The sequence below is a fragment of the Eschscholzia californica genome, unplaced genomic scaffold (genome assembly GCF_041429995.1).
Source record: "Eschscholzia californica isolate CP2 unplaced genomic scaffold, dmEscCali1.0.p SCAF_4, whole genome shotgun sequence".
Lineage (NCBI taxonomy): Eukaryota > Viridiplantae > Streptophyta > Magnoliopsida > Ranunculales > Papaveraceae > Eschscholzia > Eschscholzia californica.
The window spans coordinates 32,087,056-32,102,660 of NW_028238461.1; the positions used below are offsets into that span (position 1 = coordinate 32,087,056).

Here is a 15,605-nt window from a genome sequence, read left to right on the forward strand (position 1 = left end):
TTTGTAAAGCTTCACTACCAAATGAAGCAGCTATTTTACGATCCCCAAGTTTAGATTCAAGAGAACATGATGAGGTCTTCCATTCACAACCAATTCCATGATCACCAGTTTCATCACAATTCTTGATTAAAAAATGATTAGGTATTGGATCAATCATCGTCTTTTTAGGTTGTGAACATAGATCACCACCACCACTAACACAGAAACGCGAGGATCTACTTTGATGATCAAAGTTTCAGGTATTTTTAGGTTTAATTTGATCATCGTTATGTTGTGAACATAGATCACCACCACCACTAACACAGAAACGAAATCATGTGATGAATGACTGAACGAAACCAACGTCCAAAGAGTGGATAAGATAAGCAATGAAGTTGTGGGTGGTTCTATTGTACCAAATTTAGAGAGAGAGAGCCACCAAGAATGACAATTGCAATCAAGTTAGAGGTCTAAAATGCAATATTAATTATGTGAGGGTCGAGACAGAATATTTTTAAGTGTAACTTTCGAGACAGAATATTTCCAAAATATTCCGTCAAAAGAGTGTCCAAAGTGCAAGACTGAAAAAAGAAGTTCAAATAGCAAGTCGATTATAGCAAAGGGGTCCAAACACCAAGTCAATTATAGCGGAGGGGTCCAAACAGCAAACCACCCCACCCTAAAATCATCTCTCCACGGAGCTAAACAGTCGGCTCTTCTCAATACCAGAATTCTCTTTCTAGGGTTTGATTTGTTTCACTATCAATCATTTAGCAGAGTGAAAAGAAAGAGAGATATGGAACCAGCAACTCTTCCTAATCCACCATTGCCTGAAGCTTTTCTTGAATTCCTCAATCAGAATGGGTTAGATCCTTCAATCTATTCTAGCGCAACCAGTCTCACCATACCACGTTATATCAGGTATAAAATTCTGTCTGGAGTAGTAATAACTGATTACTTTCGGTTATTTTGTGATTCAACTTGAAACTGTACAAACATGACAGACGAATCCCTCACTTGTAGTTCCTTTTCTTTTGTCTGGGTAATTCTTATACAGAGTAAAACCTAATGGTGGCGAAAATCACGTTGCAGAAGTTGAAGCTGAAATCAATTGTAAACTTGAAAAGGTTGATTGGTTGCCGTGTTTCTTTTCTATCTCACCAAATATTCAAATTGCTTCTACCAAGTCATATCAGCAAGGAAAAGTAAGAGAGTTATTCTACTTTTTCATATTTGAATGTGCAATTGAGTTGTTTTAGCTTAACTGTAAAATCTCTTAATGAAATATCTAGTGTTGCTCTAGTAAAAGGAGCCTAATTTTACTTGACTATTTTCGTGATTTTTTTTTTTTTTTTTTTTGCAAAAGTGAGTTCATACCTTGAGCTTATTTTTTGTACTTACTTTTTATGTCATGAAACTATGAAAGACACTTAGGTGTTTAACAAATTTACCCATATATTCCTAGTAGTTATAATAGACCCACATGATTTCTCCACAATCCTATGGAGAGTCGTTGACTCGTTGCTCTATGTCTACCTCCTCTTAAGTCTAAACTTTAGGATTTGCATTTATTTTTCTAGTTTATCTCCTTTTCCTTCCGGTCCAAGGCTCCAAGCTAGTAATGGTGTTTAATGTTTTTCTGTGTACTACTCTCGGTCATAGGTATTATTTGTACTTATTTGCATTATGATCGTATGATGTTGTAGTAAAATTTTAACACGATTATCTTCACTAGATGTATATATAAAGAGAAAATTAGACGGAATCTTCTTACCTTACGTCCTTACCTGTTTCAAATCGGATTTTCACAATGATATAGGCACGAACTATATACCTAGTGTTTATATTTTATCAGCAAGTGCTCAAGATCTATTAATTTTTTAGGATCTTAAATTAAGGGTGAAACAGTCAATTTTAATTTTCTATAATATTATGTAAGGAAAAAAACAAACTTATAAGTTACGAAACGCGAAGGTTAAAGCACTTATTAAGTACGTAAGTGTCACCACTTGTAAACTGAGGTCGCCTATAAGTAATGAAAAATGAACACCTTCTTAGTTTCTGATTTTATCTATCTACTATTGACTATTAGGTTAATATTCATTCAGATCTATGGGATAGACGCGGCATCTGGAGCTGCTGTTTTGGCTTTGAATGTCTTACCGGGTGACCACGTCCTTGATCTTTGTGCTGCTCCAGGTGATTCTATTACTTGTAACTTTGATACTGGTACTATTTTGGTATTTTAGGTTGTTGAATCTACGATAAGATTTTATAGTTTTGAGAATGGCAAATTGAAGTGGTTATTTCTGTATTTATACTTATAAGCAATCTTAAGTCTTGAGTTGTATACATTGTGTAATCGGTTCATCTGCTTAGTTTAATAGCATCATTTCCATGTGTATGGATATAGAGTAGTTTTTTAATCAGCCGCCGCGTAAGATTTAGAAATTTGAGGTAGAAGATAGTTAGAACTTTTACGACAAGAGAGATGGTTGTACCGTTTATTCGGTGGGTTTTTTGTTTTTCGCAAAAGTACTTGATGAAGAAACGGTTTCACTGTCTGCTGTGCTGTGCTAACTTGAAAACATATAAATCTTATAATGTAAGATTTTGCAAGTGAAGAGAAACAGAAGAACTAGAACAGGAAAGGGTAATTTTTAGCTTCACACTCCAAGTGTCGTGTACCATACAATTACTTACAGTTGCTTTTAATTGCATGCTCTGCTGCACTTCAGTGACAAGCGGATGAGTAATTTAAGATCCCAAGTTTTAATTATTATTAATAAGTATTAAAAGTGAGATGAAAAATATGTGACTGTTCTTTTAAGCATGTAACTCGTTTCCAATATGTCCATGACTGTTCTTTGTTCTTTGTTCTTCGTATTATTTCAGGTGCAAAGTTATGCATGCTCTTGGACCTTCTTAGCAGCTCTGGTACCCTTACTGGTGTTGATGTTGCAAGACATCGTTTAGCTGCTTGTCGGACAATGCTACAGAAATATGCAATCGGTGATCGTTGTCGCCTCTTCGTTGCGGATGGAACATCATTTTCTCTCCTACCTTCGAGTACTTATGAGTCGAAGAAGAAGGAATTGGTAATTAATTAGATCCAATGTTTTAGATATAGTTTGTCTTTTACCAGCTTATTACTATAAATCCATCATAATGTGTTGAGTTTTCCTTTCTTTTATGTAGAGAGGTACAAATACAATTGCATTTGAGGAGACAGTGGGCATATTTAAGGAATGGTCACCTAAGAGATCTTGGAAAGAAAGAAAAAGAGCAAGCAGAGAAAAGAAAGGCACTGCCGTAGAAATAGTTCCCAGAGATCAAGAACCAGAACTTATATTTTACGGTCAACAATCAGGAGTAGTAGGACTTAGTAAAAATGAATTATTTCGAGCTACATATGGCAGTGATTCTACACCTTGTGGTTATGATAAGGTATTAAGCTTTTTTGCTCTTTAAAGGAATTAGACTAAACATCATAACTAAACCACACCTCTTATCAGTTGCCTGTTGGCAGCTATTTAACCGGATGCTTATTTTTCTGCTTTACAATTGCAGCAGGAAACTTGTATCCTTTTCACAAACATGTCTGTGTGAGGTGTTGATCATTTACTTATTTCACTATGTAATCACACTCTCTTCTATCAATCTCACCTTAGTGAGGCGCAACTTGTTCAAATGTAAATCCTGTAGAATTCATCTAGTTGCTGACTTCATAAAAAGCTCAAAGGGATCCCTCACAAACTAAGACATTCAGTTGTTTATATGGAGTTGGTGTACTTGTTAATTGGATTTAAAAGTTATTGTTGAACGATTGGTTGGAAATTTCACCAGGTGCTCGTTGATGCAGAATGTACTCATGATGGGTCAATTAAGCATATCCAAAAGTTTGAGCATTGGGGCTGGAAAACTCTTGACCGTCGAGTTCTAGATGCACAAAGAACTGACCACTTGACACATCTACAGGCAAATAATTTAATCTATAAAGAGCTATTTCTTTATGCGGTTGTATTTTTAGTGGTATTTAATGGTTGCAGATTTTTTTCTTTCTTATTTGTTATTGCTAATTTAGTACTTTCTTATTAGTGCATGTGGAGTGTTATTAAGTAGTTAAGCTCTTATTTTCTTCAAACCTTGTTTTGGTCATCTTTTTTATTCCAAACCTTATTTGGGTTCTGGAATATTGGCTCCCCCTCAAAAACGATACTCACACATGCCAATTAAATGATGTGAACGTTTGTTGAAATTTCCTTATCTGTATAACTGATAAGATGAAGGAAGGAAAAGATATGGTGGGTATTTAACCCAAATGATCAAAAAGAACATTATCAAAACCCAAAACTTGTCGAGTTTCCTACCCCAAGTGTTTCCACTCCAAACATGCATCCTACTTTAGAATTCCAACATGAAAATGCAACATGCATCATATCTAGTGTCAACATCTACAAATGCTGTCAATAATGTACAATTAAACATCTGACATGGGATAATCTCCACACTGTACCCAGTAATCTTTGTATAGCGCTATGTTGTTTGAGGCGTGAAGCGATAGTTTGATTGAAGAGGTCCTATAGTGATTGAATATAAAAGTTAATAAGTATTTACATGAAGATGATATAATAAGAAATAGTAGCATTTTGATCATATTACTAGGGCTTTAAATGATTAATCTACGCCAAGTATAAAAATATATGATGCAATTACTTGTTACAATTGGTTAAGCTTTATTATCAATCAACCTATTTCTGTGTTAGGCGTAACTAGCTAAGCTAGCGTGCTGATAGAAGAACTATTTAGATTGGAGTGAACTGATAGAACTTTTGGGATTGGAGTAAGTTGATAGAAGGTTCTTTTTACCAAAATCTCTAACTTGACGATTGAGTTTGTTGCTTGTACTGCTATAAGTAAACTATTCTTTCAGATTTGTAGTCTAATGGAATTTGATACCCAATTGTTTGAACTGTACTCGAAACGCGTGCTTGTAATATGTCCGGCTCTGAAGCTCATGCGGGCATCGACTCTCGCTGAGACTTTGTTTGATGGCTAAACTAATATCCATCTACATGCTATTTGATTTCGTGTCAATTATGTTTCTCCTAGAAGTTGGTTAGCTACCTCTCATTTTGTTCTAGGATTCTTCCTATTCGTGGGTTTGAATGTGTCATAAAAGATTTTCCCTTCTGTCATGCAGTTACATCTTCTCATAAATGGTTTCAGATTGCTAAAAGTTGGTGGCTCGCTTGTCTACAGTACTTGCAGGTACACTTATATTGTACCATCATTGTTCCCATTTTCTCTTCAAACTGCCATTTGTTCTTCTTACTCACTTAAAGTTTGGATCCAATTACTGATTGTTCTTTAAATCTCTTACCAATTATCTTGCCTTTGTCTTCAAGCAGTTTGACCGTTGCCCAGAATGAAGATGTAGTGGAACAATTTCTTTCTCGGCATCCTTCAGCTGGTAAGTTACGTAGTGCTATGAAGTTTTAGTTGATGAATTTTCTTTTAGTTTCTGCTGTCTTAGTATCTTCCCGAACTATAGTTAAATGCATTTTGATATACAATCACATTTTAATGAAGAAACTTGAGGGTAAACAATATAATCTAAGATAGCCTCTTTCTTTGTGAAAATGTGTACTCATGAGTCTGAATATGATCTTATGACCATGTTTCGGAATACTATTTTTGCGTTTTTAACCTTTTATGGTGAAATATATAACACTGATTAAGTGTAATCCACTCATTATAAGATTCAGAATTTTTGTATACAAATTATTTTTTTCTTTATGAACTAAGAGTCTTGAATCATAATATATTGGACGTCTTAGTTATAGAATGTTCCATCTTAACATAAAGCATAATCCATCCCAATTACTAAATGGCAATAACATTCAAGCATGGAATCTTAGCTGACATAAAAATACGTGCGAATGTGGGGTTTGGAGGGGTATTGAACAGAACTGAAGGATACATGGAGCTAACCCAATGGAAACTGGGGGATGGGAGGATAGGTTTTGGAAAGACATATGGATTAGTACCATAGCTCTCAGTGATAGATTGCCAGATCTGTTCCTTCTAGCAGCAAACAGAGACACGGCAGTGAACCAAATGTGCGACACCACACATGGAGCATGGAACTTCATTTTCACAGGAATTTAAATGATTGGGAGATCCAAAGCGTATCAGCACTGCTAGCAACTATCGATCTAATGAAACCCACGAACCAAGTCGATAGCAGGGTCTGGAAAGAGAAGACGAGGCATTAAATGTTCAGAACTTTTATCGAAGAAGCAATCAGAAGGAAGACCAATTGAGATCAGGCACCTAAGGATGATATGGAAAATTCCAATTCCCCCAAGAATCAGCTTTACTTCGTTATGGGCAGCAACTCTTCTTCCTACGGTAGACCAGCTTAAGAAGAGGGGTGATTCTCTTCAACAGATGCATCCTATGTAAACGAGCTGAGGAATCAATTAACCATCTGTTCTAACACTCCCAAGTAGCCGGAGTTATGGTCATATTTTCTTTCTACTCTGAAATTTAGCTGGTGCCCTCCAAGTAATATTGCTGATGTTTTGGAGCAATGGCTAGGGTTCAAAATCAGAAAGAGTAGAAAGACCATTTGGACTATCATTCCGGCTGCTATCATTTGGAACTTATGGAATAAGAGGAACAACAAAATACTCAAGGAAGTTAACAGGAATAGCCTAATAGATACAGAAGGTATTAAAGGATCTATTCTTAAGTGGTCAAGGGCTATCAAGGAATATAGAGACATATCTTATATAGATATGGTAGTGAATTGGGATGCTTGGATAATGCAACAATTAACAAGTCCCTTCTTTTATATTCACCATCTTTTGTACAAATCTCTTTTTCAATATACGTTCATTCAATTTTTTTTTAAAATTACTAAATGGCATTTCTAATAATCCACCTCTTTAAGTAGTGGTTAAGATAAATATATTTACTATTTAGCTATTTGCCTCCAGTGTTACAAGCCTAAAGCCCTAAAAGGCTTCTTTCGTAAGTGTACCCTGATCATGGATCTCTTACATTTAGTCCATATTTGTGATAATATATCGGTGATAAAGTGCATTATATCATTAAGTCTTAAGATCATGCACACTTCACTTGCGGATAACCTGAAGCTTTTGATAGATGTCTTACATTTTTACATTTTGTTCTTATGCTAAAAAGGTAGAGAGTTTGGCTGTAGAGATGATTATTTCAACTCTTGTTTGTTACATTAATTACATTTTTGTGGTATTCCAGAGTTGCAGGAGATCGACTGTGCCAGAAACTGGCCTTGTAAAAGTGGGTCCGTGCCAAAAACCTTAAGATTTGATCCTTCGACATCTAAAACCAGTGGACTGTTTGTTGCGAAGTTCTTAAAATTAAAAGCTTAGCAAGGTAAGATTTTGTATATTGATTGCAAAATTGTGCTCTTCTCTTTGCTTGGGAACTTATAAATCACGGTTCCAATATTCCGTGAAGAAACTGCAGATTTGTTTTGTATACGACAGTTTGCTTTAAACCAATTATTCCTTGGAACAACTGAATAATCACTTGCACTTGGGTTATTATCTGCTACAACTTTACAAGAAAACCTATAGTAATATGCTGGTTATGAAACCTAAAGTGCAGGCTTTCCCTAGCAATGTTATGGCCCGATGAATTAAATGGGCGGAGTGCCATGAGGTATTGCAAGTGGTGCAACCGTGCAAGTCAATCGAGTGAGATGTATTTCTATAGATAGGATATTTTAACTTTTGAGTGGGATAATTCTTTATGTATCTCACCTCCAATTTTATTTCCCTCTTATATTCCACACATAATGCCAAACCTCGGCCTGATAAAAATAGACAGGTCCTGGACCCCCATTTTACAATTTTGCTTTCCCTCCTTCGCTGAATTGCTGATGTTCCTGTATGAATCCCATTATGTTGGTAAGTTTTTTCAGCACCTACTGGTGTGTTTTTCACAGGCCTTCACCAAGTAAGATTTGTATTTCATTATCAGAATTTTGATGGTGCCGTTAGAGTTATCCATATCTGTTGAGCTGCTGACTGATTCCATTGGAGCAGAGAAATAATTCTCTTGTACATCGAGTACTTCGCGGGTAGAAATGTTCTCCTACTAAAGAAAGGGGAAATCGAATGAGAAGCTTGTTTTTGAGATCAATTGAAGTGATAAATTAGTTTGCTAAATTGTAAATGACAAATTCAAGCCTTTGTTTGAAGTTCGTATTCCCATTGTTTCAATTCCATTCAATTAATTGGAAGTAAAACCACCGTCCCGGGCAAGCATTTGGTACTTATCTCTATGAGTAAAGTTTGTACATTCAATCCCAAGTGCCCCGCCCAATCATCTTTCGGATCTCGTTTGTGATTTCGTAACGAGATCTTGCCCTAGAGTCACTCCTCTGAACTTCTGTTATTTTTTCTAAGAATTGAAGATGGTAATAAGGGTTAGGGTTCATCAAGAAGAAGAATGATACCGAACACTTATATCCCCTTACTGTTGACCCGTAAAGCATACTATGTTTTGCAGATACAGCTACTGGCACAATTCTATCTGCTATTTCTGAAAATAATGGACTAAACCGTGAAAGATATGGTTCTCGACACACCATTCCTTCTGGGCAAACCACCATCTCTCCTTTATTCAGTAACTTCGTCATTGTCTCTCCATCTGTATCTCGATCATGGCTTAACGGGACGGTTCTGATTGGTGATAAGATCTCAGAGATTTTGCTTAGACTGTAAGTAACGGCTCGCCGGCTGTTGCAATATCGTCGATAACATAATAGGATCAACTAGAGTATGATGAGAGCACACGTACAAAGTACACTGTATGATGCACCAGGTGCACTCGAGGTACATGACTCGCAAGTGCTTCATGATTCTGCTATGAGTGTTTGGTACGGGTTGGACACTGTCGAGAAATATTTGTTGCGAATATTCAGTCCTGTAATAACTGCAACCATAAAACTGTACTTGTCTAGAAGTAACATTCCGATCATTATTGAGAAATAGCGAGGAGAACGCCTAGGGGACCTGTAGAAAAATTGCTAGGGAATCTAATGTTGGTGAAGAGGCGACATGACCATCGTGAAAAATCATCGGCTTAGGGTAGTCTTTCCTTGGTAGATAAGATGGATTGACTTCCATAGGTACCGCATACAACGGATTCACTTCCATAGGTACAATGTATTCCTCCTGCAAATGTTAATGAGGTGAAAATTAGGTTGATATATGATTGTTCTTAGACCAATAAAATGTGTAAAGTTGTTACTCTAAAGAAACTAAGTTTCCGCCGGACGTGACATATCCCTCTTGGCTAACGCCTTAACATTCTCAAATTCTTCCTACAAATTAAAATAATTTTAGAGAAGAGAGAATTGAATAGAATAGAGAGAGAGAGAGAGAGAGAGAGAGAGAGAAAAAAAATTTTAGAGGGATATCCTAACCGAATTTTAAAAAATAATAATTAATGACACTATTACCCTTCCTTTTTGAGTTTATTTACATAAAGAGGGATTTGTGTCGTCAGATGTGATCTATATCAAACTTCCAATAAAAATGGACGGTCTTGTCCAAAATAACCGACTGAGTTGTTTTTATATATTGCATAGTACCCGATGGAGAAACATAAATGAATTGTGAATGTCAAAGTCATTTTCCAAGTCCTACATGGTTCTCCTGAAGTAATCATATATCCCAAACATGAGCCCTGGCTGAGGTACTAGGCCAAGGCAATACCCGCCTAGTCTTCAATTCAGTCAAGATAATAACATTAGAATTCAAATATTCGCGAAGAAATGGCTCTACCATAACTCTAGAGAGCGGAGTGAAGACATATTTCTTTCCTTGGCAACACAAAAATATTTTATATGCCTTTGCTTGAACCAGGGGCGGAGCTATATGTGGACTAACCCAGGCTATAGCCTGGGTTATACTAATATTTCGGACCACAAGGTTGACACTAGTGGGATTTAGCCCTGCTGGTTGAAGGCAGTTTCTTACAAACCCAACATCATGGGTTCGAATTAGGGGTGGGAATCGGGCGGGCGCGGACGGGCTCGGGCAACAATGAGCCGGACACGGGCGGATCGGGCTCGGATAAGCCGAACCCGCGGTAGGGAGTCGGGCGGATCGGGTCGGACCAAACACGCAATATAGTAGTCCGTAGCCCGTCCGAGCCCGACTGCCCGAACGGGTTCCAACGGGCTCGGGCCGGACGGACTCGGTTTATTTATTTTTATTTTTTTGAGTATTTCTTTTTGTTCTATTAAAATATAGTAAATACCATACCATTTCATTTATAATCTTTTTTTAATACTAACTTTTTTTAACCATCATAATAACAAATGAAACCCTAAATCATCATAAAAATAAAATAAAAAAGATTACATTAAAAGTTACAACACTAATATCAAATAATAAACAAAATACAAAATCAAAACCCTAATAGTTTTTTTGCTTGAATCAGCTCATCCAGATCCAGATTCCTTTTGAGCTTTCTTTGTTGTTTACTCCTGGAGTGCCTTAGCATCTCTGAAATTCGTCACAAACAAAATCAAACCTTAATAAGAAAACAAAATCAAACCCTAATAAGAAAACAAAACCCCCAAATCAGTTATCAAATCAAAATTGGATAAATCAAACCCTAAATTGAAGTGAAATAAAACTAATCGAATTCAATCTAAAAGGATACGAATCATTCTCGATCGATTTTGTAAAGAATATCTACGTCGAAGACAAACGAAGCTCTTTGACTTGGAAGAAGAAGAGATTAGATTGATCTTTTGTCATAGTTTGATTGATTTTTGGTTGCTTCTTGGTTGATTTTTGGTTGCTTCATGGTTGATTTTTGGTCTTTAAGATCTTAAGGATTTAGGGTTAGGTCATGGTTGATTTTAGGTTGGTGTTTGAGTTAAAGAGAAAGAGGCGGAGAGAGAGGCGGCGAGAGAGGCAGAGAGAGGCGGAGAAAGAGGAAAGAGAGGCATTAGGTTTTAGTCTTAGGGTTTCTGTTTGTGGATGCTTTTATAATAGGTAAAAAGCCAAGTAGGCTAGATCCAACGGCTGGGTTATAATTTGGAGAAGAACCCTATCTCAGCCGTTAGATGTATAATAATGCACGCGGGCTCGGGTAACGGGCATCATCGGGATAGGGTTTCGGGCGGGTTCATCGGGCCGGGACTCGGATTTGAGTCCCTGTCCGAGTCCCGGCCCTATAAGCCCTAGCCATCGGGTCGGGTAAGCCCGGCTCGGATAGCACGCGGGTTGCGGGTCTAAACGGTCCGGGCGGATCGGGCCGGATCCCGGGTTCCCAGACCGTTTTCCCACCCCTAGTTCGAATCCACCTAAAGGGTGGTTTTTTCAAATGTTTTTTGTCAGCTATTGGAAAGGAGTAATTCAGTTTTGGCCCCCAATTGATATCAGGCTTCTGATTTGGCCCTTAATTCGTATGTAACTGCCATTTTGGCACTCAATTTTGTTAAAAACTTCCTTTTTGGCCTCCATATCTTTTTGTGCTTATTCTTTTTTATTTAATTTTTTTTTCTTCTTTCATTTTTATTTTCTCTTATCTTTCTCTCTCGTATACTTTATATTTCTCTCTCGTATACTTTATGTTTCTCTCTCGTATACTTCGTCTTTATCTCTTCTTCTTCGTCTTCCTTCACTTTCCTATTTTCTCTTAGTTGCTACGCCGAAATGTAGAGTCTCCTTTCTCAGTTTTTTCCTCTTTGTAAACGAGTAGCGTAGTATGTTTATCATATTTTATTTCATTTACTTAGTAAAACAGAATATTTTATATCCTATTTTTTTGTTTATCTCGACGAGTCTAACTTCAAAAAATTTTCTCCGCTTCTCAAATCCTAGGTATGACTATTAGTAGAAAAATAAGAAAATATTATCATAAAATGAATAAGTGTACAAAGAAATTGTAATTGAATAAAAAAAAAACGTCATTATTTTTTGCAAGCACTAATGCGTTTGAATACAAATTCAATATCCAAATTTTAAACTAGCCCTAGCTAGAACCAAATCCTGGCTCCGCCCCTGGCTTGAACATTTTCCAATTAAAACCGAGGAAGAACGGCTTTAGCAACGAATGATATATCGGTCGCTCAGAAGACCCACCAAGTAATAAAACCCCAAATGAATATCATATGATGAAGAGAAATATTTTCCAGGAACCGAAGGTGTGGGCAGATGGGCAGATGAGGAGCAAAACGAATGCTCTTAAAGGACTACCTGCTTCAAAAGCCACCCACTTCACATGTGGGAAATGGGATTTTGAGATGATCAGAGTTCCATCTAATTTACAAGCAACATTAAGATATTCCTTCTTCATTATCATCTTACCACAGGAGAAGAAGCTATTGACATTTGGGAGATTTGTTGTTCGGACCTTTATTTATAATTGACTTGCTGTTTCGCCCCCCTTATTCCAGTGTTACGTTGTGGGCTCTTTTTTTAGAAAAGAGATTGAGCAAAAGTCTCAAAATGGGTCCATGAACAACAATTACGTAAAAGCCCATGGCGTCAGGTTTCACACTTAAAAGACGAGAACGACCTTTTGAATTGCGGTATTTACTGAAATGCCTAAAAAATCCGGCGAAATATTTGAAGTTTTTTCGAAAGTCTGGCGTCAGCTCAGTTTGGGAATTTTTCAAAACATTCGGATTTTTTTTCAAAAATCTGACGTCTTTGGCGAGTTCATCAAAATAACTCTTTGATCCCTAAAAGCATGATAACCCAAACAACAGTCTTACTTTTTTTACTTCAAAATCAAGCTATGTAGTTCAAAACATTTCCTTTTAACAACATAAATCTTAATATAATGATCTTAATACAAGTATGGCGAGAATTGTCCCACATAAGAGAAAGGTGATCCAGTAACCAATAATATAGGTTGGTTTTTGGGGGAAATAAGCAAAGTTTCAGGGACAATAAGTTTTGGGTGGAAACAAATGTTTTTTTATTTCTTCCAAACATCACCTTTTCAATTTTCTATTCTTTCTTCTTCTCCTCTCACCTCAACTAGAACTCCGACGACCTCCACCGGATTTCGGGGACTTCCACCATTAGTGTCGGCGATCACCATCAACAAAGTTCTTTCTTCTCTCTCTCCTCTTATCCTTCATCCCTCTCTCACGAAAGTTTCGGCGAAGGGGACCTCCCTTCGCCGAAAACTCGTCTGGATCTGGTTCTACCGGATCCAGACGAAGGAACCCCACCTTCGTCTAGAAATCAAACGAAGGGTTCCGGCGAAGGGAAAATCCCTTCGCCGGAACTGTATTAAAGAAAGAAAGAGAAGAGAAGAAGGGGCATGGAAAGAAAACAAATAGAGGCATATAGAGAAGAGATGGGGAGAGAGAGAGAGAGTGACGCAGCGGAAAAATTCCCAAAAGAATTAGAACTCCGTCCAAAACTTTTAAAACCTAGAAAAAGCCTTAGAACTCCGTCTAAAGACTATAGAACCGAAATTATAAGAAGTAATACTAAAATACTAAATTTTTATTGATCAACTTGAATGAATAAAACAACTCCTAGACCCCCTTTATATAGACTTAGGGTTTCCTTAATCTCATCAAACTCAAATAACAATTTCTAATAAATAAAATACTACTTTCCTAAACCTAATCAAGTTCTAATAACAACTTCTAAATAAATAAAATACTAGAATCTAAAACCTAAAAGGTTTCCTAAAAAATATAAAACTGCTAAAAATAATAAGTCTCTACGAACAAAAATATTATATTACTAAAATAACTAGATTTTAAGATATCCAAGATACTTGGAATATCTCATGAAAATCTCTCTGCATCAGTCTCCTCCACTTCAAAGAAACTCGCCTCGAGTTTACTAATTGACTTGAATGTTATCTTGATTGACACTCCCTTGATATATCCTTCTCGTGAACTATGCATAGGAATCACCAAACTTTCAGATTTGACTGACGATTTTACTAGGCCATAAAATATTTTCTGCCTATATTTGTAATTTGACTCAAGCTCTCTTTTCACCCCGAAAATAAACTTGTACAGATCACGAGTATAGTGATTGAAAATTATGAACTTCGATGAAGACTTTCGAATAAAATTACTTGTCAATCCATGTGAAACAATTTGAGATTCGCAAAATTCTTAGAACGGATCTTCGTATGAAGGAACTTCAATTGGTCTAATGTCTGACTTCCGAAGTTTTTCACCTTCCTTTGATTCAACTTCTTGAACAACGTCCTTTGTTTCAATTTTCTGAACAACGTCCGTTGTCTCAATTTCTTGAACAACTTCCTTTGACTCAATTGGTTGAACCACTTCCTTTAACTTAATTTTCTTAATAATTTCTTTAGAAATAATTATTTTATTGTGTAAATTGATTTTAGGAGACTTATCCTTGAACACAATAACGTCGGATTTTGCTTCATGAATAATATTGTTTGAATCGTCTATGGTGATAATTCGTGGTGGTTCAACATTCTCTAAGGGAGTCGTTTTTACCTTTTTAATAGTTAAGTGAGGTTGTTCTTCCCTCTGAAATCCAAACTTCCTATATTCATGTTCCTCAGCTTCAATTTTTAGGGCCAAGTTGTACGCCTCCTGAATTGTCCATACTGTAATTATCCCCACTTTTTCTCGCAAACTAAATTTTAATCCGCTTAAAAATCGATTTGCTACAACATCTTCATATTCTATAATATTCTCCATATTGTTTCTTTGAGCCCAGTTTAGAAAACTCCTCATAGTACTCACTCACTGAACGCAACCCTTGTCTACAGTTTTGGTATATCCTTAACAAGTGTTGTTGATAATCAGGAGGTAAGAACCACTCCTTCAAGTTCTCTTTCATAGACGACCAACTCTGAATTGGAGCCCTTCCTTGTCTCTTCCCTAGAAGTTGTAATTGATCCCACCAATCTGCAACACTCCCTCTAAGTCTATAAACAATGATTTTAACTATCTGCTCATTGAGAATAGTAGCACACTTACTAGTGACATGTTGTTCGACCTTATCTAGGCAATCGAAAAACTCTTCAATAGTTGAATACCCATCAAAAATTGGTATTTCTTCGTTGGTTTTATACTCATTATACTCTCTACGAGGGTGCACTTGAACTGAAAAACTGTTACCATGATAGTAATTCTCCATATTGAGTGTTTGATAACAAAATAGAGAATACTAATAATAATCTGATTCTTTTTTTTTTAAACCAACTTTAGATGCATCTTTGGCAAATCCATCGATGTGTTCTAAAGTGATCTTCGCGTAGATGATATCGAACAGGCAAATCCTCGCACTTGATGCCAACTGACGCAGCGGAAATCTCCGAAAAAGAATTAGAACTTTGATCAACTTGAATGAATAAAACAACTCCTAGACCCCCTTTATATAGACTTAGGGTTTCCTTAATCTCATCAAACTCAAATAACAATTTCTAATAAATAAAATACTACTTTCCTAAACCTAATCAAATTCTAATAACTTCTAAATAAATAAAATACTAGAATCTAAAACCTAAAAGGTTTCCTAAAAAATATAAAACTACTAAAAGTAATAATTCTCTACGAACAAAAATATTATACTACTAAAATAACTAGA

At 36.4% G+C, this 15,605-nt stretch overlaps 1 protein-coding gene and 2 pseudogenes across 5 annotated transcripts; 1 reads left to right on the top strand and 2 right to left on the bottom strand.

Annotated features, from left to right (window-relative positions):
- Positions 1-606: 606 nt before the first annotated feature.
- On the top strand, positions 607-8,281 carry LOC147544155 (S-adenosyl-L-methionine-dependent methyltransferases superfamily protein). Of its 4 annotated transcripts, none has more exons than XM_086635125.1 (10): positions 607-900; positions 1,037-1,184; positions 2,088-2,178; positions 2,875-3,077; positions 3,178-3,426; positions 3,826-3,957; positions 5,183-5,250; positions 5,391-5,452; positions 7,267-7,404; positions 7,639-7,985. In XM_086635125.1, the coding sequence occupies exons 1-9, from the start codon at positions 776-778 to the stop codon at positions 7,398-7,400; spliced, it is 1,212 nt and encodes a 403-aa protein (XP_086491251.1). In that variant the 5' UTR covers positions 607-775; the 3' UTR covers positions 7,401-7,404; positions 7,639-7,985. The 4 variants fall into 4 exon arrangements, 3 of the variants coding, with proteins under 3 accessions (XP_086491251.1, XP_086491250.1, XP_086491253.1); XM_086635124.1 differs by having other exon boundaries at positions 608-900; positions 7,979-8,281; XR_015223493.1 differs by adding an exon at positions 8,014-8,281 and having other exon boundaries at positions 630-900; positions 2,072-2,178; positions 7,267-7,940.
- Positions 8,266-9,194, bottom strand: LOC147544156 (glycerol-3-phosphate acyltransferase 1 pseudogene; annotated as a pseudogene). The gene has a single exon (XR_015223544.1). The product of XR_015223544.1 is annotated as a glycerol-3-phosphate acyltransferase 1 pseudogene (transcript).
- Positions 9,195-9,682: 488 nt separating this feature from the next.
- Positions 9,683-12,384, bottom strand: LOC147544157 (glycerol-3-phosphate 2-O-acyltransferase 6-like; annotated as a pseudogene).
- Positions 12,385-15,605: the final 3,221 nt, after the last annotated feature.